This window comes from Bombyx mori, chromosome 15 (genome assembly GCF_030269925.1).
Source record: "Bombyx mori chromosome 15, ASM3026992v2".
Classification (NCBI taxonomy): Eukaryota; Metazoa; Arthropoda; class Insecta; order Lepidoptera; family Bombycidae; genus Bombyx; species Bombyx mori.
The window spans coordinates 2,017,476-2,040,544 of NC_085121.1; the positions used below are offsets into that span (position 1 = coordinate 2,017,476).

General features: G+C 36.1%; 1 protein-coding gene across 8 annotated transcripts in view; it reads left to right on the plus strand.

Annotated features, from left to right (window-relative positions):
- LOC101742065 (cysteine-rich with EGF-like domain protein 2) overlaps positions 1 to 23,069 on the plus strand; it is a 116,750-nt gene that overhangs the window by 33,924 nt on the left and 59,757 nt on the right. For 2 of the 8 annotated variants that reach the window (XR_009974948.1, XM_038016065.2), the window contains exons 2-3: positions 5,035 to 5,065; positions 18,566 to 18,636. The exons of 1 other annotated variant lie outside the window; for it this stretch is intronic. Coding sequence is in view for 3 of the 7 variants with exons in the window: in XM_062672398.1 (XP_062528382.1) it covers positions 5,613 to 6,577; positions 6,995 to 7,184 (1,155 nt within the window). In the remaining 4 variants the exon portion in view is untranslated. Of the gene's footprint in view, positions 1 to 5,034; positions 6,578 to 6,679; positions 9,792 to 18,565; positions 18,637 to 23,069 lie in introns of those variants that run through there. 5 more of the 8 variants (XM_038016064.2, XM_038016066.2, XM_062672399.1 and 2 more) reach the window with 4 other exon arrangements.

The following is a 23,069-nucleotide window of genomic DNA, read 5'->3' on the forward strand; positions in this document are numbered from 1 at the left end:
CAGGACAAGCTGTAACATTGAGGTTTTATTTGACGGACACGATGGAGATATTATCCGATCGTAAAGTCAAACGGTTTAAACACGGCATATTATTACAGTAATATATTTCTTTTAGTTTATTTTGATAAACTAGTTTATTTGCTTTTGTAAATAAGTACCCATAATAAGAGGGACCCGTATTGTCGTCACACAGTGAGCGTCTGAAAATGGACAACTATCGACTGAACGTTTTAATCAATTATCTTCATTCTAGTCTTCGAAGTCTCTTTACATATAATCCCAATAAGTGGAAAGAGTGCAGTTTTTTTTAAATATATTGAGTAAAGTTTACATTTTATATATTTATACGATAGCATTGTTGGTTATGTCTTGTTTTTCTTGTTTGGGTTTTTAAATGATTTCCTTCCATTTTTTTTTATTTCTTTGATGAGTGGACGAGCTCACAGCCCACCTTGTGTTAAGTGGTTACTGGGTCCCATAGACATCAACAATGTAAATGCCACCTCGCCTTGAGATATGAGATCTAAGCTCTCAGTATAGTTACAACGGCTGCCCCACCCTTCAAGCCGAAACGCATTACTGCTTCACCGCAGAAATAGGCAGGGTGGTGGTACCTACCTGTGCGGACTCCCAAGAGGTCCTACCAACAGTAATTATGCAAATTATAATCTTGCTGGTTTGATTTTTATTACATGATCTTATTCCTTCACCGTGAAAGTTAATGGTGAACAATTGTTAAGTACGTATTTCATTGGTACCCGCCTGCGGGATTCGAACACCGGCACCGGTGCATCGCTAGATAACATTTTCACACTTCTAAGTATATCTTCATCCGAAATATCATATAGGTACTCCGCTTAAACAATACTATAATAAAATATGTAGACGTTCCATTTATGTCAACGCAAACCACTCATTTATTTTAATAAAATGGACAAACAATTATTAAATCATATAAATTGTGGGAGGGGCTGACTTGGTTGTCTACTCCGCTTGAGATGTGTTTTATCCCTAACCTTCCTGAGACACGTACAAAGAGACAAACATTAAAAGCGGGAGAATTTTAGACCTTCCATCGCTGCGAACGTGTTCAATAAAATTAGTAAGTCTACGTCCTCGTTAATAGTAGAACGCCTTGAACTGTGTCGTACAAATTCTTTCTGATTTTGTTAATAAAATCGTGCATTCCTTTTTCAAGTTATGCGCATGGAAACGAAGGTTATCCCTAATTATTGACTCATCAATAATAATAATAATAAATCAAAACTCACAAAATCAAATGTATTGTAATCGAAAATTCAAAGAGTTTTTTTGTCTAGCACCAAGGTTATTTTTAAGTGTCAAAGCTATATTTACACTGTAGTGTACTAGGTAGGTATCGATTACTTCCGAGTAGCCTGTATGATTGTTGAAACTTTGAGCTAAAAAAATATTTAAGTACCAACATTTTGGAGGGAACACGAGAAGCGAAGTTGTGGGAATTGTTTTATTTTGGTAATTTAATGATTCTTCAGGTTTAAACATGTTATAATTGTGGTTTATAAACAGTTTGGCATCAGTAAAAGTGCACAAATGTGGGATAATGAAACAAAGCTGCTGCTTTAAGTCGTCGTGGCCTAAAGGATAAGACATCCGGTGCATTCGTGTGTAGCGATGCACCGGTGTTCGAATCCCGCAGGCGGGTACCAATTTTTCTAATGAAATACGTACTCAACAAATGTTCACGATTGACTTCCACGGTGAAGGAATAACATCGTGTAATAAAAATCAAACCCGCAGAATGTAGATGTCTATGGGCTCCAGTAACCACTTAACACCAGGTGGGCTGTGAGCTCGTCCACACATCTAAGCAATAAAAAAAAAAAAAATTATAATTTGCGTAATCACTGGTGGTAGGACCTTTTGGGAGTCCGCACGGGTAGGTACCACCACCCCGCCTATTTCCGCCGTGAAGCAGTAATGCGTTTCGGTTCGAAGGGTGGAGTAGCCGTTGTAACTATACTGAGACCTTAGAACTTATATCTCAAGGTGGGTGGCGCATTTACGTTGTAGATGTCTATGGGCTCCAGTAACCACTTAACACCAGGTGGGCTGTGAGCTAGTCCACCCATCTAAGCAATAAAAAAAAGCAATAAAAAAAATAAAAAAATAAAAATTCAGATCTTAAGAATAAAATACTAACTTTGATTTCGCGTGTCAAGGTAAAAGGTTTGATCAGCTCATGGGTATCAACAACTTAAAAGTCGCTCTTCACCTTGGGACATGAGTTGTAAGTCTCTGTTTTATAGTACAACGGCTGCCCAACCCTTTAATCTAAAACGCAATACTGTATCACGGCAGATATAGGTTGGGTGCCTACCCGTACGGATTCACAAGAGGTCCTGCCACCAGTTTTTACCTACCCAAAATTATCATCCTATTATTTTCACTTAATAAAACATTAAGGTTGTTTAAATGTTGTTCGTATAATATAGTAGCCTCGTTGCAGCCTTGTTCGGCTGATGACGTCAGCAGTGACTCACGACAAATTGACATAAGTTGAATTTTACCGAAGAGCCACAAGTATATTGCGAAAACTTTAAGAGGAAAATCGGGCACAGATAAAATTTATAAAGGAAAGTTTTTTATGCATTTTATTCGTGAATCTTCCAAGCAGGGCGTGAAATGGATGCTAGCATCTCGGATTTAAATATCTATATAAATTAAATCTACATTTCGTGGCGTCTCATATTATAATATATTCTCAAGACATTTTTCAAAATCAAATTTCCGAAAATTTGGTTGTATGTACCTGTATTTCTATTTTTTTTTTGGCAGGGAAAATCAATTTATGTAAAGAAATAACAAATGTTGACGGTAGGGATAGATCATATGGCCTAAAATCATTTGCTCTACGGCCAACATACAGGGAGAAAACAATGAACTAAGTGCAATGGGCCTTTCCTCTTAAATGAGAAATTTTAAAAATAAAGAATTTTATCCTAAAAAAAAAGACTTCTAAAACATTCAGCCATATAAAATACGAGCAGCATCTTAATGTTATTCATGGCTTTGTTATCTAAAATCATTTTATAATTATTCTCGCGGCATCAGATAAGTGATTCTCCAGCAATCGTGAGCTGTGACTCTGCGTTTTCATTCATATTTATCAGATGGAGTCTGTCTGATCAGCTTAAACGATAGTCTTTGGTAGCCGATTCCTAAACTTATAACAAAGTAATAGTTTACAACAAAGCCATAAATTGTTCCTTTTATTAGGTCGAGCTCAATGGGAACTTCATCTACCTCTAACCCAGAAGCTTGTGTTTGTGCCAATGTATAATAATAATTAAAACCACTTTTACGACTACGACTATTTATTAACTGTTCAGCATCTGGGAAAGTGCACGTGTGGCCTGTTGGATTCTTCCAAAAAGTTCACATCTCTTACATTTCGTTTTATTGATTATAATTACATAATTAACTGTATCTCATTTCTACCTCATATCATTTTTCATATAAGCCTAATTAGAGTAAAGTAATTTTTTGCCTATTCCGTATGTAGAAATCATATTAAAGCTAGGTCATAAAGTATTTGCCGTTAATAAATTATCAAGGTAACCAACCACATTGAGAAGAAAAAGAAAATTAAAAAAAAGACTGCGACGACATTGTTAATGAGGATGTTATGATGAACCTGAAACATGGGTAATCTATCGAGACTAGAATACTTGTACAAATTGCATAACATTAAACTATGTTCTAAAACTTATATATATTTTATTATATGTTATATATATTAACTTATAAAATAAATTAACAGTTTCAAATGATTCAAAAGCTTGGTATTTGTATGCGAATAAGAAAATAGAAATAATAAAGAAGAAGTTTGTTCTCTCTGAGCACACCCAGTGCTTGCAAATTCTAAAAATTTTCAACAAACAAATAAAATTAAGTACCAGATAATATAATAGACATTTATTTTAGCTCCAAGTGAAACACGGCATTACCGACATTCAAGGAATAGTCTGAGACAACTGCGATCTTTTATCTTAATGTTTTTTTTTTATAAGATCAACTTAGAGTGGGTGTTAAAAATAATCTAAATTGTTTTCGCTATGCAATGCAGCAAAGAACAATCTTTTCATTGTTTGAACATAATTTATAGCAGTAAAATGCTGCGTCGAACTAAACTGTTTTTTTAAATATAGGGTTTAGTTTATTGACATAAAATGTATTAGTTTATACACTTTTTTTTCAAAACTGCACATCTCTACATAATGAGATATTCAAAGTGTCTAACTAGCTGCTGCGTGAATGACGCTGACGCACAAACCAACAAGCACTAGAAGTATTAATTAAATTGAAAAGTAACAAAACATACAAGGTGTATCACAGCTGGTCTCTTCTCCGTTATTGGCATTGCCAATGTACACGTGAGACTAGCGATGGATGACAAAAAAAAACTATTATGGCGGGGAAAAAACCGAGAAATAAATACGTATTCAAATCAAATTTACGGATTATTTAACGAACAGGAAAAGAAAATACATACATATACTTCCAATAATTAAATCCTCATAACATATTATCTACACTAAGCCCAAGTGTTGTGGTGAAAGCGGTAAGTTGTGTAATATTCCCCGCCGGTATAATTGCGTACATCCACGTGCAATAGATACTCTTCTTTTGACGATTTGTGATGCCATTGTTCGAAAATAAGTTTTGGGTCAAGAACAAAAACCTTTTACAGCCTTTTTTACCAATTAACGTAATAAATAGCCACACTGGTTTTGATCAAAGCAAAGTTCTTAGATTAAATAATTTATTTCTAACGCGCTGCAGACTAGAACAATGTTACAATTTGTTAGGCTTATTGTTTAATTATTATTCATATTGTATAACTATTATTCATAGATAGAGAGGTCTTTTAGACAAGTTCTACAGCACACTTAGATACTTAGACATACATAGAAAATTAAATGTAATTTAATGTCTTTCAAAATTCTTGTTGCTCCTGGATGTTTTTTAATGCCTGTTTGCACTTATTTACAGGTACGGATTATAAACACCATTCTACAAGCAGGTACTACAGGAACTTATTCTTAGAAAAGAGGAAGATGCGGAAAGCTTTATTTTAAAATAATAATCAAATTATTAGCATTTTAAAAATACATAATTTTTATGCATCCTACTTATTCGAACATAATTTAAAAAAATATATAATTTCAATAAGTAAGTTTAACTTTAAGTTCCGTAAAACGAAACGTAACATAAACAAAATGGCCGACTTGGAGACGTCAACCCAACAGCTGACCGGCGCATTTTGACGTCAAAATATAGCGGCGAGTCCGAAACAAACACGTCAGTGGCTCGGTATCAAATAATTAATGTAATAATCTCAGTCAATACTACTAATTCCATTTTGATTCAATTAAATCTTGCCTTGCAAATCGTGTGAAGTTTAATTCATCAAAATTTTGTGCTTTGAGCATAATCCAAGATCAATACAACCGGGGTATGGAAGCAATTGCGTTAAAAAAGTGTTCATATAAGTGAGCTAATTTTGTGAATGAAACGTGTCTCAGAAATTTTAAAGTTACTAGTGAGATTGAAAAACGGTACAAATCAACATGGTGAGTGAAAAAAGCAACGTGCTTAATCCTTTACTTGTGCTAATACTAGTGCCGGCGGTATTCTGTACGGTACAGCCACCGACTTTCAATCCAGAAATGTTGACGCCAATGCGAACCATCGGCGACTGTCAAGCATGTAGGGTATTCATAGAGTCATTCAAAGAAGGCTTAGAGAGAACTTCTAGAGGTAAATATGAAGGAGGCGATGCCGCTTGGGAGGAAGAAAAGCTAAAGAAATCATACAAACGTAGTGAGATTCGTCTAGTTGACATTCAAGAGGGACTATGCAAGACTAGTAAGTTTTCGTTTCAATGTCATAGTATGGCCGAAAAGGCTGAGGAATTCATAGAAGAATGGTGGGCCCAAGACCCTGACGAATCAACTGATCTGTACGCCTATATTTGTATTGATAATTTAAAAGTTTGTTGCCCAGAACATCATTATGGAAAAGAGTGCACTCCGTGTCCTGGAGATCATTCCAAACCTTGTAATGGAAATGGAAAATGTCGAGGTGATGGCACTAGAAAAGGGAACGGCACATGCTCGTGCGACGCGGGCTATGAAGGCCAGTTTTGTGACAAGTGTGCAGTAGAATATTATCTGTCATATAAAGATGAAAATAAAATGCTCTGTTCACCATGCCACGTATCATGCTTGGGCGGTTGCAGACAAGGCACCCAGAAAGATTGTGTAGCTTGTAAAACTGGCTTCTCGTTTGACACTGATGAAGGCTGTTTGGACATAAACGAGTGTGATGATGTGGATCGGTGTACAAGAGATCAGTTCTGTTTGAATTCTATCGGCTCATTTAAATGTGCTGACTGTGATAGGGCATGCAGTGGTTGCTACGGTGATGGTCCAGATAGCTGTAGGAAATGTGCCAAAGGATATTCCAAAAAAGGAGAGTTTTGTATTGAAGACAGAGAAGATGAAGATCAATCTGAGAAATTGACAACAACAAGGTAAGACCCCCTGAATATTTTTGTTAAGCTAATAATTTATAGCTTGTTTTTTTTTTTGTGGAGGTGTAGTATTAATTTCTTTATTTTATTTTTTATTTACAGAAATGAAGAATTGTAGATTTTTAAAAGTTCCTAGGACTGATTTTGTGGTAACTAATTATACCCTTTTTTCAATTTTGGTGATGGTTTCTTATTTTATTATCTTTAGTTAGAAAATTATATTATTAATGAATGATTTACAAAAAAATTAAATGTCAAATTTATAATAAATTCAAAGTGACTAAACAAATGTGGAGTATAATAAATAAACTATGTAAGATATTTTTGCTTAAAGCGGTAATTCATGATATGTGTACTTTTGGTGTCTGTGCAAATAGGAACAACACAGTTACTTTAACGTTCGATTTTATTAAACAGGTATCTGACCTACATAGGTCTTATCATAGCAACGGGTATCTTGCTGCCGAAGTCCACACCACTGGGCAGTATCGTTGGCGCCATGGTCTTAATTTACATTGTTGGTGCGGAGTACTACTGCATGATAAACGGTCATACAGGCCTAGTGAACCTTAAAGATTTTAATCTCATCCAGATATTCCATACGTGAGGAATTAAATAAAAAAAGTGTATCTACACTAGGCGTAAAGGGTTCTGCTTACCTTGGTAACAAGTTTTTGAGTGTTGTTTCCAAAACTGAATTTATTATTAAACTATGTGATATTTTCAATGTTATTTATTTTGGATATTTAATTGCAATATTATTCTTTAGTAATTAAATTTTTTTTAAGTATTCTGTGAGATAAATTAATTTGTAAGTATCATATTAATAAGAATCTAGTATAAAAGATAGATATAGTTAAATATTAGTTTTTATGTGGTCATTCGGTATTGTTTTTTGTTTAAACAGTTTTTAGAGTTTATCTGTAATTGTTACGCATTTTAATGTATTATTGTGAGAAACTTTTTAATATCTGTCGGTCTAATATGAGAGTTTTTCAATAAAATGTTGGGAAATTTTGAGCAAGCTCGACTTCAGCCACTGCCTATTTTAACCATGACTGTAGGCTTGCAATTATTTCGTTTCGTAATCTTATGTTTCAACTGAATGAATTCAAATACTCTAGTACTTTAATCCTGAAATTTGAAATTGAAAAAATCCTGTAAACAAAATACTAAAAACTGATCAATTATTATGACACTGTTAGGACGTGCATAATTAGACACAGGTTAGGTGGTAAAAACTACATGTTTATTTTGTTATTTAAATGAACACAAATACATTGATAGCGTAACTAGGGGGGGGACTCGCGCTTATTAGTTCGCACAGACAATCATAGATGTGTTGCTCACAGTACTTTGCCTTAATAACAGATACCATAAAAACATTTGAAATAATTGGTTGAAGTTGTCGCAAACTTGTAGTCAGGATGTAGGGAGTTGGCACTTTAGAATTGCCTTCATAATCTTCTAATTAGTTACCCTAACTAATATACACCACTGGGTATATTATAATATATTATAAACTCAGTATCTTGATGAAAGATATTTGATCAGGTCTCTGAGTGTACTTTTTCCTGTTTCCGGTACATAAGATTGGTAACGAATTTTATCTTGGGGTGTCTGAATGTGTACAGGTTTTATTTTTATTTCAAAATTTATCTTAAAATAATATTATTAATGACAAGTTCTAATGATAATGACAACTCATAATAATGGTTTGTTATTAATGCCTAAATTAGGGGAGGAAAGTGGGATGATGATTTTAAATTGGAATCTTAATTATACACTCCTATTTGGTAGGTTTGGTATATGATTAATTAAAATGGTAAAAGATTTGGTATATCTACAAGCACGTTCACTTCTAATCTGCCCATATTGTTCATTGTAAGGTGCTTGAGCCATTTACATATAGTCACGCTTGTCAAACGTTATGCGGCGACCGTGACACAGTTTGAGTGCGGTGTCCCATTCGATCTATGGGCTCTTAGGCTGCGGTCTATAATATGAGTTGAGGCGTTTTTAAATGACATGTATTTAAGTTCAGATGTATATATGCTAAACAATTTCTAGAAATGCTTTAAACTCGTAAGCCTTATTGAGATTTTGGATACTGAATATTCAGAGAACGGTGGCAATGAAACAGGATAATTTGTTTAGTTTAAATTGTCAGATTGATATCGACGCTTGAAAGGCAAACGTGACTAAGCGACAGTAACTACTTTATACATAAACGATAGGTAATAACCATATTCGCTGCGCAAAAAAAATATATTTCTAGGTCTATTAAAATAATTTCAATTTACAGCTAGATTCGTTAAAATTGAATTTTTTTCAGGTATTTCAAGTTTAAATTAATCTACTGTAAAGTTCACGCATTGCCGCTTAGTCACGTTTGCCTTTCAAGCGTCGATATGTTTCGAATGTGCATGGGAATTGTCACTCCATATACAATATACGCTACAGACGCATCGCCGATCACACGAAATAAAATTTGCTTGATTTGCTAAAATTACTAACTTAAACAAAATAACTATATTATTTAATGCTCAATTGTGACGTCAGCGTTGACCCTGTATCGGGTCGAAGGTATTTTTTTAAGTCCTGTAATTGGTAATTTGAGATAAAACTTAATCAGAGGGCTAAGCTAGTAAATAAGGTGACTTTATTTTATTACCATTACGCATTGGTACAAATTATGTATGTATATATTATCTGTTTAGAGAAGCGTTGTGCGAGAAGCTGTTTTCAATTTCAATATTAAATACTTAATTGTTGTTGATACACCCATTTATAAGTCGATTCGTCAGCATTTTTAATAACAATCTCCGGTTAGACAAGTCGATTGGTTTTTCTCGCTAATTCTCGTGAATTATTCCGACACCAAAGTCGATCGCTGCCCACGCGTTATGTAATGTTAAGTTTCGAGTGTTATGTGTGTTTGTTTGGAAAGTGGAACTGACGCGATGACAGTCACATTGTTAATGTCCATCCATAAGGCGTCTAGAACAAATATTGAGTACTATATAATATATAGTTACGTGAAAAAAAGTGGTAGCAGGGTTTTATTTAATTATTGTTTTCATTTATAAAATGATTTGTGAGTTTGTGCGACAAAAGTTAAAAAAAGTTTAGTTTTAATTTTAGAGGTGTCTGTAATTTCTAATTTAAGAGAAATAAAAACATTTGGCTTTTAATTAAATGTATTTTAAATCAATATGGTATTTCATTTATTTTGTATTTAATAAAATGAATGATCATTAGGGTAAGTAAGTGACTTGAACCAGTTCAGAAACTAGTTAATCGTTCTATACAAAACAACTTCTTAAACATCCGTAAATTACCCGTCGAGATCGAATCAAAAATGAGGAGACTCGCAGGAAAACCATGGTAACCGACCTAACCCTAAAGGATTGCGATGCTGAAGTGGCAGTTGACAGGATATGTCGCTGCGCCTTTGTCGCTGCGGCCAAAAAGTTCTCGAGTGGCCACCGCGTACTGGATGACGTAGCGTAGGTAGGTCTGCCATAAAGTGGCTGTCGATCTATTGAGATTCGCGCGGATCTGCTGGGTATCTAAACACCGTTCTGGCGAGGCTTTGGAGAGGCCTATGTCCAGCAATGTCTGTGGGCCGAAAGATAGATAGTTAAATAGGAACATCCATACTTATTAATATTACTATTTTGTCCTTTCACGTTGACATATAGCAACGGACTGACGTGATTTTTTAAAAGTGATAATTCAAGTTCTTTTATCCTGGAAAAATATCTCATTCCCGCGAGAAAATATAAGGGCACTTTTCCTCGACCACGTGGGCGAAGCCGTGGCTAACAGATTTTTGTATTATAAGTGTTCGCGTCCTAATGGTACTCGCTTTGAGTGATGCGACTGTGCTAAGGTTCAAATACTTCAGCGGGTGCCATATTGTTATAAGGATATACATACATATATTATGATTGATGATTCTGAGCTGACGGAATAAAATAGTGCAAAAAAAATCAAAGACAAACATCAGGTTTACGTCATTGCTGGTTATAAGACGTATTTTGAACACATGCGTACTCTTATCCTGCTGATTGTGTCGTGAGGTCTATCGTGAGTTCTTATGCCTCAAAGTTGGCGATGGTATCCACTTTGCGATGCCCTAGGGGTCTGGTAACTGCTTAACAACTTGCATGACCAACCAAGATACAAAAACCTGATAAATTGTTATGAAACTATTAAAGTTATAAAAACGCGAGGAAGTGTTATCTTGATTTTGGTATTTGTTTTTTTAACGAATTCGATATACAATATCGATTAAACAAACGAAGGCACGCGATCGAGCAAAAAAAACACAAAATCTCTATTACAAGTCACGATTCGACTTTAATAAATCGTGTCGTGAGTTCTAATTGCGCCGTAACTGTTTTTCTCCTTGTGACAACGGTACTCAGAGAATACGATTGCGTTAGTTAACTTCCTATGGGAATTATTGCCTTCGGGACAATTACTGCGGGCTGTGGATTGTGAATTCACTGATTTCTTAAATAGAAATAACGGTTCGTTAGATATTTTACGATGAGCTTTTTGCTAGTAAGCTGCTGTTGTTTCATAAATTAAACATGATAAGATGTTTTTGTTTATATTGGAGTAGGCACACGAATCCAGCCTGCTTGAATTTAGGCTTACTGCCTCACACCATCCGTACATCATAATCTATTTCCTGCCAATAGTATAACTTCATTCCATTCAATCCAATCTTGTGTAATGGTAGGGCTATTTTTGAGCCTACGTAGACTGGTACAAAAGGTAATCAAAGTGCCTATTTATAACGCGAAGATATCGCGCATTACATACACTCTGTACGAAAGGATAGCCAACACTGTAACTTCGATCTGTTGCCTCAAGCTGAACGGTAGGGTGGTCATGTCGAGTTTTAGTGGTAGCACTTAATGAGGAATGAACTAGAAATTCTTAACATTCCACGCGCAATCATCAGGCTGCCTGATCGTGCCTGGTGTAACAGAGCTGAAATAAAATTATCACTATTGAAATAGGGTCATAGCTTTAACACCGGTTTGGAAAGCAGTTGCCCCATTGATAGGCATTGACAAGAAGCTCGGGGCTTGTTATATTTCAAATGCAAAATACGTACGTAGACTTAGAAAATTTGCTAGATGTTTCTAATAAGCACATACATAGTATAGCTAGAACTAATGGAAACAGGTTTTCAATACCGAACATTGATTAATTTCGTATATCTGTGTTAGTCTATTGTCTTGTGTTACGTTAATTATTTGTAGTGTATCGTGTTACCATAATAAATCACTGTATCCAATACTGTTTTAACGAATACACCTACAACCTACAATGTTTTTTCCATACCTATGCTGATAGCCTATTGCAGCTATTGCAGCTTCGCCCTAACATGTAGGTGAGCTCAAACCGGAGTGATGCTAACACTGGCCCTAGCAAGATCAGTGTTTCGCAGAATCTACCACCGGATCGGAAACGCGACCCACTGAGAAGATCCGGCGAGAAGCTCAATGGGCTGTGTCTATGGGTTAATTTACTCGTCGAGCCTTTCGACGCAAGCGACGCACTCGACGAGGACGGTGACCGGTGCTTGTGGTACCTCAAAGCACCGTTAATGGATCGGGAGTATCCATAATGGCATGTTTTGGGTTTCGCTTGTGGCTGGACGCCGTTCGGGTTCGATTCCCGAACGTATTGACTGTCAGTGGGTTCAGTAGGTTGATACCCACGTATAAGTCCGCTACAAAGCAATAAATTTGAGAATTGTGGTAAGAAGCCATCGAACGTAAACGATGTATTGGAACGGATCCCACGATCAAAGAGAGTTTGTAGTGTTATAGTAAAATCCTTTCGTTTTTTTTGGGTTGCTCTAATGTTACACAATGAAATACTAACGAAAGCAACGGATCTACGATCTCCAGAAACCGGGGACAGCCGTCTGAAATTTTAGTATACATTGCGTATCTAAAAAGCTAATTTAGGATTTTTTCATAAAAGTTAAATTGTCTGTAAGTCTGCTGCAAATGCCGAATGAAGAGCAGAAAGCACCGGAGAGAGGTAACACAACAGCTTTCATAACTCGAAAAAAAACATGAGATAATTATAAACAATGAGCAATAGAAAGTATTGCGCATTCATGTCTGATAACCGCATGGGAAATTATTTCATAATGAATATCATTAACCTTAAGAAGGCGCGAGTTATTGTTACGTGTTACAAGAGTACATAATAAAATGAGCGTTGTACTTGAAACAGATAGACGAAAAAGGCCACAGGAAATCTGCGGTGAAGCGGTGGTTTGGCGGCGATCAAACATTATGATAAACCTTTTAATTGTACCTCATTTTTACTGACCTAGATGCGCAAACTAGCAAACGGTTCATCAGTAATAATTTGGTGACCAAAGTCCATACACATCAAGTAAATAGTGTCACTGATCTTATGATATTAGGTCCTACTTTCATTTTTTTTTATTGCTTAGATGAGTGGACGATCTCACAGCTCACCTGGTGTTAAGTGGTTACTGGATCCCATGGACTTCTACAACGTAAATGCGCCACCCACCTTGAGATATAACTTCTAAGGTCTCAAGTATAGTTACAACGGCTGCCCCACCCTTCAAACCTAAAAGCATTACATACAGAAATAAGTAGGGAGGTGGTACCTACCCGTGCGGACTCACAAGAGGTTCTGCCACCAGTAATTACTATATAAGTAAGTATTTACTATATAGGTTCTGTCCCTCCATTCAAAACGTAGCTGTCTTGCTTGCAGAAATAGGCAGAACCGCGGTACCTACCTGTGAGGGTTCACTCAATCACCAGTTCTGCAATGATAAAAGTACAGTAAAAAAAAATTATTTTATTTTATTGCCCTAGTAGGAGATGAGCATACTGTCCATTTGATGGTTAGTGGTTACCTTCGCCCATGGACGTCAGCAATGCCAGGGGAAGAACCAAGCCGCTGCCTGCCGTTGATAATCATATTAGGCCGTAAGTACATTATTGCCGGCAGCATTGGCCCATCGCTAAAATCTATTTGGGTTATAATTTAGTTTCTTCATTTACTTAAAAGAATCATCCTCAAAACGGTAAACAGATTAAATCTATTCGTAGTAGCGAGCAGGGCAATACAGCCTGTTTGAAACACGTCCACTTAGCGACGTTCACGGAAGAGCAACTAGTCTAACTTGTTTTAGTTCTATAGCCGCGTGGAAATGTCTAATACACGTTTAACTTTACCTCGTACTCACAATTGTTCTCTAGGAATACTATTGTGTACGTCAAAAAGCTTTTACCAAAGCTTTTATAGTTTTCACGTGTCACAGACATTTAAAATTGTCACCACGCAAACCTTGTGTCTTTGACACGTCGGATGTTGTAAAATTAGTGAAATAAACCATGGATTTAATGAGAGCTCTGTCTTTAAACTAGTGATTCAGTTAAATCAAGTATAGTTTTATTTTACTTTATGTGTTAACCTAGTAGTTCCTATGAAAATTTTGAAGGTTTGTTTTGAAATTAGGTAAAGTCAGAGTGCAGAAATAGTCAGAACCGCGATACCTACCCGTGAGGGCTCACACAACCACTAGTTCAGCAGTGATAAAAGTACATTAAAAACTTTTTATTTTATTTTATTGTCCTAATAGACAGACGAGCATACTGCCCATTTGATGGTTAGTGGTTACCGTTGCTCATGGACGTCAGCAATATAATGTATGTATATGTAATATAGGTATTTATTTCGCAATTACGCGTCACACGATAAAACATATGTTAGATACCGACAAGACATAAAAATGTATTACATCGTTTCTTGCCAATGAAATAATGTTTCTAAAACCCAGTCCGTTGTTGCTTCTTACATTTCCGCGGAACACCCACGCATGAAGCTCGAACATAGATGGCAGAACAAGTGCCTTGTAAGGTTCTGATGTGTGGCAATTATCTTACGTTTAACATTTCAAAAGACGAGATTACTCAAGAGATCAGAGACTTTGTAAATTTTATAGAATTTATTTTTCCGTTAACACGTATTGAAGTATGTAGATTTTTTCACTTGTTTTTATTATCGGCTTATCGTGGCTGTCAAACCAAAATCTGCTATGTGCAAAAACTCTATTTTGAATTAACGAGTAAAAACATTTTCGTATAAAATTTTATATGAAAGTGAATTTTTAATATATCAAATGAAAGCTATAGATAAATATTAAAGCTATAGAAACATAACAGTTTTTTAACACGGCTGATAGGGCTGTGAACTACATATATGAAAAGGTCAAAAAGTAAAAATCTCAAAAAGTGCACATAGCAGATTTTGGTTTGACAACGACGTTATGTTGCCATACAAGCTAATGTGTAATAGTCACATAGAGTTGTATTTATTATGAGCTCTTTTTTCTATGTTACTCTTGAATCATGATGTGAGAGAATTCGTTGTCATCATGTAAGATCTTTATGGGTAACAAGTTCACGAGTTCTGGTGATAGCGCTCGTTCTGAAGCAGCTCTAATACACATGGCCAGGCGTTAGGGTATTTATCGACGCCAGCCAAATTTTTAGTACAGAGTTACTGATCGCTGAAGTCTGAAAGTGACACCTGTGACAGAGAAGCTGAGAAGTGCGCGTTTGGGATGGTATGGACATGTGATGAGATGAAACGAAAATGGGGTTGGTAAGAGAATGTTGACTATGAATGTGGAAGGAATGTGGTAGACCTATGAAGAAATGGATAGATTGCGCGAAAGACGATATGGGTAAGAAGGGAGTGAGCGAAGAAATGGTATATGATAGAGGAGTATGGAAGGAGAAAACATTTTGCGCCGACCCCAGGTGACTGGGAGAAGGGCAGGATAATGATGATGATTTCTGATCGCATGTTTTGTTTTCGTTTTTTTGCAGCGATTTTTGAACCACTTCCCGGATACCTATGAAACTGAAAATTTCTTCTATGGATTCGTTCGTATGTTAGCCGTCCGTTTTAAGGATATTAAATTCTTTAAATATTTATAATAAAAAAAATGTTAAGATTGTGTTATATATTTTATTTACTAACATTACGATACCTCCTTTCACAATTTTATTATTTTATCATTTATTTACACAATACAATATTTATATTCGATTCCAATCCGGTAGTAGATGCATTGGCGAAATAGCTGCTTTCGAGTTGTTAGGTCTCCTTTGGAGGCGCTCGGGCAGCTGTTATCAAATTCTTTCCCTCCTGGCTGAGTTTTTCTCGCCCACCTGTCCTGATGAAACTGGAAAGGCCTCCGGGGAACCAGTAATCTCTAATTCAACTAATTAAGGGCGCGGAGCATAATTTTATGATTGATATGAAAAACATAAATAAATTGTTTTTGGCTTCACCCTACATTTTGCCGCTCTTAGAAATTTCGCCACTCCGTAGGGACTAGGGGCTAGTCTCTTGTCTCCCTCATTGGAAATACAACACCGATCATAGCATAGTGAAACGCTTGATTATTATTATTAAAACAAAAACTCTCACTCAAGGCCACTCGGTCACTTTCCATCTCCAAAGTACATTGAATATTATGAATAACGTCAACCTTATTTCGTGTCTAATAAGGTTCTGTTTCTTACACATACCAGGTCTTGTAAAGTACAAAACCGGCCGGTAATGTCAAACGAGTCACATTGGAAGAACCTTCAGCCTCCTGGGAACATGTTTATGAATAAAAAGTTTGGTCTTTCGAATATTATAATGGGGTAAATTGACCATAATTCTTTTAGAAACGCGGATTATGAAATTACAGCATTACATAGTATATTTTGTAGCCATATTTTAAGATACGTCAGTGGATACATCTAACTCCTCCTAAGGGTTATCATTTCATATTTTAGATTGAAAAAAAAAAGAACTGTATTAAGGTTTTTAGTCTACCAATTTGTTTTTTCTTTTGTTTTCTTTCAATGGCTTTGTATTAAGTGTTTGTTGGAGCCAATGGACATCATAACCTGAATTTGGCCACTCAGCTTTAGATACGAGGTCGATACATAGCGGCGTCGGAACTGCTATGCGACAGAAATAGGGGGCATATTTTTACTGGGCTGGACTCCCAATACTTATAGTACGGTATTTTCATTTCATCATGGTCACCACATATAAGTGCTTGTCTCTTAAATGGATGTGTACACAGCGGCTCCCGTCCAGACTCGGCCTGTTTGACGATGCGGTGCGGTTGTCTGTATTTTGTAAGCCGACTTCGAAAAAAGGAAGATAAATTCGGCTGTATTTTGCTTTAAGCCTCTTTGTAGGCGAACCGCTTTTGATGATTACTTTTTAATTTTTAACTTTATTTGTAAGTCAGAGTCATTCTCAAGAGCTCCTATTTAAAAAAAAATTAATTCTGATATTACATAGTTTTCGTAATCCATAACTGACTACGTATATACATCGCATATTCAAACGAATTTTATTATATTAATGATATTCTCAATAAGGTATATTGAAATCGGTTTTCTTTTGTATTATTAAAATTTCGGATTACTAATGATGAAAACAGACCTTTGAAATAACGCAAAAGCTGCTTCAAAACCGTCAAACGCGATTTAAAATATATCTTGCTTAATGCGAGTTTTCTAACTTTTATCTAACATCGCATATTCAAACGAATTTTATTATATTAATGATATTCTCAATATACCTTATTGAAATCGGTTTTCTTTTGTATTATTAAAATTTCGGATTACTAATGATGAAAACAGACCTTTGAAATAACGCAAAAGCTGCTTCAAAACCGTCAACGCGATTTAAAATATATCTTGCTTAATGCGAGTTTTCTAAGTTTTATCTACGTTTGCCGCTCGGGGCGCTGTTCCAACTGCATACAAATTTTAGTTAACTTTTACGCTATCGAGAACTTTAAAAAACTCGCATTAAGCACACAATAATTGTGTATATTTGCGAAGCGTAATTTAGTGTTGTTTCTGTAGATTTGGACAAACAGTGACACGCATACCCACTCTTTTACACACATTTAAGGTTGAGTTTCGAGTGTAGGTTAGTACTGGTGGTAGGACCTCTTGTGAGTCCGCGCGGGTAGGTACCACTGCCCTGCCTATTTCTGCCGTGAAGCAGTAATGAGTTTCGGCCTGAAGGGTGGGGCAGCCGTTGTAACTATACTGAGATCTTAGAACTTATATCTCAAGGTGGGTGGCGCATTTACGTTGTAGAAGTCCATGGGCTCCAGTAACCACTTAACATCAGGTGGGCTGTGAGCTCGTCCAGCGCTTAGATGGGATCTAAGCAATAAAAAAAGGTAATATAGGCTCACGAGTCGTTTCAAACCTCTAAGTCTTTCTGTACCGTAGCCAAATCTAGAGTACTCTCGCACAAGCCATCGTCGAAGCGAGTTCTAGAACAAATACACGCGTCCACAGATAATTTATACCGTGCAGTATTGACACAATACATTCCAAGACAGGAAATTTCGGGCGCGTGTCTTTTCTAGCCTTTTAGATCCATGATCATGCAGAAGTAACTTCTGGAATAAAGCGCTCTTTCCACGCCATGTCAAAGTCTTCTTCAAACGGGTGATAATGTATTGTTTTTTTTACATACTCTGATACCTTGAGAGGCTATAATACTCACGGGCTCACGGGGCTCAAACCGGGTGTGTTGCTAATACTGGCCCTAGCAAGAGCAGTGCTTCGCAGAATCTACCACCGGATCGGAAACGCGACCCACTGAGAAGATCCGGCGAGAAACTCAGTGGGCTGTGTCTATGGGTTAATTCACTCGTCGAGCCTTTCGTCGCAAGGGACGGGTTCAATGAGGACGATGACCGGTGCTTGTGGTACCTAAAAGCACCGCTAATGGATCGGGAGGAACGTTTTGAAAGAGGTCTTTAGCGTTAACCAGCTAACTCATGTCCGCTGAGCTAACAACTTATACACACACTTTTTTGAAATTTTTATCATTTTATAATTTCCTTTTTTTGTTTTGTTTCAGTTAACGAATTCGTCTCCTCAATGCCGCCTTACGCTAAAGGCTTGCAGGAGAGTAGATTCTAATAAAACGAGGTGTGTATTACCTATACGAGATTAATATATAATTAATTATGTTAATGATTTATTTGTGTTATTGTTATTATGGCTCTGTTTAACCGGGATTTTAAAATGAGTCTTGCACCCGATCACCAACATTACCATAAAATGCAATTGTAGTTATTATGAATTTTTAATGAAGTGAAAGAAACCAAAATGTATTAAAAAATACAAGTTTGAAGTTACAAACTTATTGTAGAGAATAATATATTTAGAAATTCTAACAAACTCGTTTGGCTCGGTGACCTGGCGTGGATCTTAATCTCCGGAATGAAATGTCATTATTCATCCCGATCTGGAGTCTCCGAGTCTTCTCGTATCATTTATGAATATTCGCGTAAGTCAGCCGACTCTGCATCAGGCCGTCCTCCGTGACATCATCGAACCAATATAGTCAGCTAGCGCTTAGCATTTCCGCATTTACTCCTATTTTAAAGAATATGTGACTCTCTTCCGTTCACATTATTTTTTTATTCCTTAGATTGGTGGAAAAGCTCACGACCCCCTTGTGTTAAGTGGTTACCGGAGCCCATGGACATCTACAACGTAAATGCCGCCCCCCACCTTGAGATAAGAGTTCTAAGTTCTCAGTATAGTTACGTTACAACGGGTGCCCCACCCTTCAAACCGAAAAGCATTATTGCTTCCCGGCAGAAATAGGCAGAGTGGTGGTACCTATCCGTGGTCCTACCACCAGTAAAAATATTAATAACTATATATGTATTTTTTATTAAAATACTGCCCATTGAAATTTAATAGCATAAAATCCGTAATAAAAACGTAACTAAAAAACTAAACTACACAAGCCTGCACAAAGTAACTATGCTCATAAACATTTTAAAGATAATCATCGAACGACATAAACCACTTTATAAATAAAATTATACATTCTCTATGGTATTCAATAGCGATACTTTATTAACAAACAAAAAAGTTAGTCATGTGTACACTGAAGTCATTATTTAGCGGGGATTGTGAACGCGATGAAACAGCGGGAGTCGGGTCTCCCTTGTACAGTCTACTTGTCATTCAAGAAAAAAAAACATTTAGTTTATCTGTGAACTTGCGTTGACTCGCTCTTGTATTTATATTTATAGTTTTATTAAATTATATAAACACGTTTTTCATAGACAACGCCAATCTTTTTTTACTGTCATTGATTATAAAGTTATTTTTTCATTCACGAATTTGACGGATTAAGTTGAAAAAAATTACGCCGTGTTTTGTCTTGTGCGTTCGATAATAACAAGTATTCTTAGACTTCGAATTCTAAATATCATTAACACACCGATTCCAGTCGGGAATATAATTGGATATTTGGGTACAGAATCAGTCACTAAACGCGAAATAGTGAAGCTAAAATTCTCCAAAACACGTGGCTGTTGGTAGCAGAGTAGTTTAGTTTGAATAATTCGTGTTTCGTATGAAAATGTAATTCGATCATTGTGTCAATTCAATGGTATTTGTGGAGTGGGGCGTATACATTGTGTTTAGATATCCGGATATAGCGGCCTAATCACGGTAGGCAGCGGCTTGGCTCTGCCCCTGGCATTGCTGAAGTCCGTGGGCGACGGTAACCACTCACCATCAGGTGGGCCGTATGCTCGTATGCCTGCAAGGGCAATAAAAAAAAAGTAAAAATTTGCGACAGCCACAATTTTGCAGATATCGTGCAAACGTGTCGCGACCCTTCGCAAAACTCATTTCGTATCACGTATGTATCGCATGTATCTAACCAACCGGTTAGATGTATATTTTTATACCATGATAGCGACAGTCAATTGGTATATTTTGGATTCGAACGTCGAAGTCATATATTTGGCTTGAAGCCTAGAATAGCGATTTTTATATCAATTTACGAGAGATCAATATCTCAAGCTATAAATAATTAAAAAATATACACATAAACAATTGTGTTTTGTATGTATAATCCCCTAATAAACCCTATAGACTCTAAGAAACAGCTGGACCAATTCCAATGGAATTTTTCCAAAAAATCTTCTAATTGGCCCCAGCTGGTGCTCCTTTGAAAAAGTCTAATCGTAGATCGATTAAACCGGGCCTGGTTTGACTTGTGTCTGATAAAACTCGAAGTTGATCTCCACGTTCACTGGCGGATAGGATTAAACCGAGACCGCACGAGCGTGCCCGAATGCGTATAAAAACATCTTAATGACACGCAATTCTTGCTCCTCTGCACGAGAGAAATGACAGTTTTTCTATCTTCATTTATCAAACGAATGCGTTTGAATTCAACTTTATATGCATAATAATATAAATGCAATGTTTTTGCAAAATGCAAAAAGAATTTACTTCGTGTTCTTTTTTTAATGTTGGCATTTGGGCTGTTAATCAGATCCCGAGTCTATGTTGTCGATGGCCGTGCAAACGAAATTTCGCTAAAGACGTGGAACTGAAGGTCGCGAGAGAAATAATGATCTGATCAGCAGGGACGTCTTAAACTAGGATGGGGCCCTTGGGCACACAAGAATTTGAGGCCCTTTTGGAAAGTAAAAAAAGCGAATTATAATAACATTTTTTACTGAGTATGACCATTTATTATAGGTAATCAAATACAGTATGATATAATATGTCATTAATGATGTTAGAATGCTGCTGGTTTCTTGGTTACGATTTCGATAACGGTTTCTTTCGGGATTTCTGTTGAGCAAAATCTTCTATTATAGGCATAGTATATGCCTTGTAAATACCTTCTGATTACTGATTTGTCAAAAAAGTGTAATGTGCCCGATAAAAATGTTTTGAGAATAAACGTGTGAGAGAAATTGTCGGTCTTTCGGGGCCCCCTGAGAATGGGGGCCCTGGGCACGGGCCCCGTGTGCCCTTATGGTAAAGACGGTATTGCTGATCAGTATTGATGGGTGATATGGAATGGTCGCAAACAGAGTTGTGGTTATTGTCGTAAGAACATATCCGCTTAGCTTCCGTTTTGTTCGTTGTCCTATTAAAGGTTTTATTTATCGTGGATTTGTGATCGAAACGATTGCTTATTTGGCTTTATTATGGCTTTACCGAATTAAAAAAAAAAGGTTATGAAATTAATTTGTATTCAGAATTGCGAATTAAATTACGATAAAAATAAATGTCGTATCTTTGTTTTTATTGGGTACTGTAGCGGTAGTAGTAATTTGGTGTGAAAGTGAAACAAATAAAATACTTTGTTTTTACAAGCAAGCAACTTATTGGAATCTTAATGGGAATAATAACGAATAATAAAATTAGAAGCTTATAGGTCTTAAATATGTTTAAATATAGATTTTAGAAACGAGAGAAGCACACTCGCTTTTTTGACGCTTCTTTTGACGAGTTTCAAATTCACAACGACGCCATAGAAGTTGTTACTTCAAAAAAATTTCAACAATACCTTTTTGCGAATCGAATAAAGCTCGCGTGACGCCACATTACTTTGGGCACAAAAATAAACGGTAATTCCGTGTAATGACGTGTCAGGACTCTTGCAATTCTGTATTACAGTAATTACCGTGTACCTAATTTCGCTATTACAACGTAATGCCTTGAAATAATGTGTTCTTACGTGCCGCCCGCAGTTTTCTTTTGACAGTAAACAGGGCAGCTTACGTATGGTCCTTTTGTCCGGTTAATTGTATATCTACATGTTTGAAATATTTGTGACTCTGTAGTCGAGTGTGATGAGCACAGAATATATAATAGATAACAAAAAACTCTATTGCCATACTGAAATAAGTGTAGAAGTATATATATAATAATATATTGATATTGGGTACATACTTCAGAATCAATAAACAATAAAGGGCTTAATTGCCTTTTCTGCTATATGTATAATAAAAATGTCAGATTTCATTGAAAGAAAAATCCTTTTTAGAAAACTAAAGAGCTTAAGACAATGTAGGTTTTTCTTTACTTTAATAATTTAAAAATTACAAAAATACGCTTTAATAACAAGCCTTGTTTTATTCTGGTGATTCTCAAATATTAGAGTAAATTAAAATTATGTTAATAGAATATTTTATTACTATTATATTTTAAGGGATTTTATGATCTGAAAACTAAGAGCTTTAAGTCATGTCTTATTTTAATTTACATTCTTATTTTTGTGAAAAATGATAATATGGAGTGAAATGAAATGAAATGAAGATGATTAATTTCAAACATTAATCAACTCTGATGAAATTAAATGAAATGAGATGAAATATAATCTCAGTAAAATAGAGGGTGGCGCATTTGCGTCGTAGATGTGTGGGTTCCACTAACCACTTAACACCGTCGTAGATGTGTGGGTTCCACTAACCACTTAACACCAGGTGGGCTGTGAGCTCGTCCACCCATCTAAGCAATAAAAAAATTAAAAATAAAACCATTCAAAATGGAGAACTTCTACGCGATCTAGAAGTTAACAAAACAGTCAC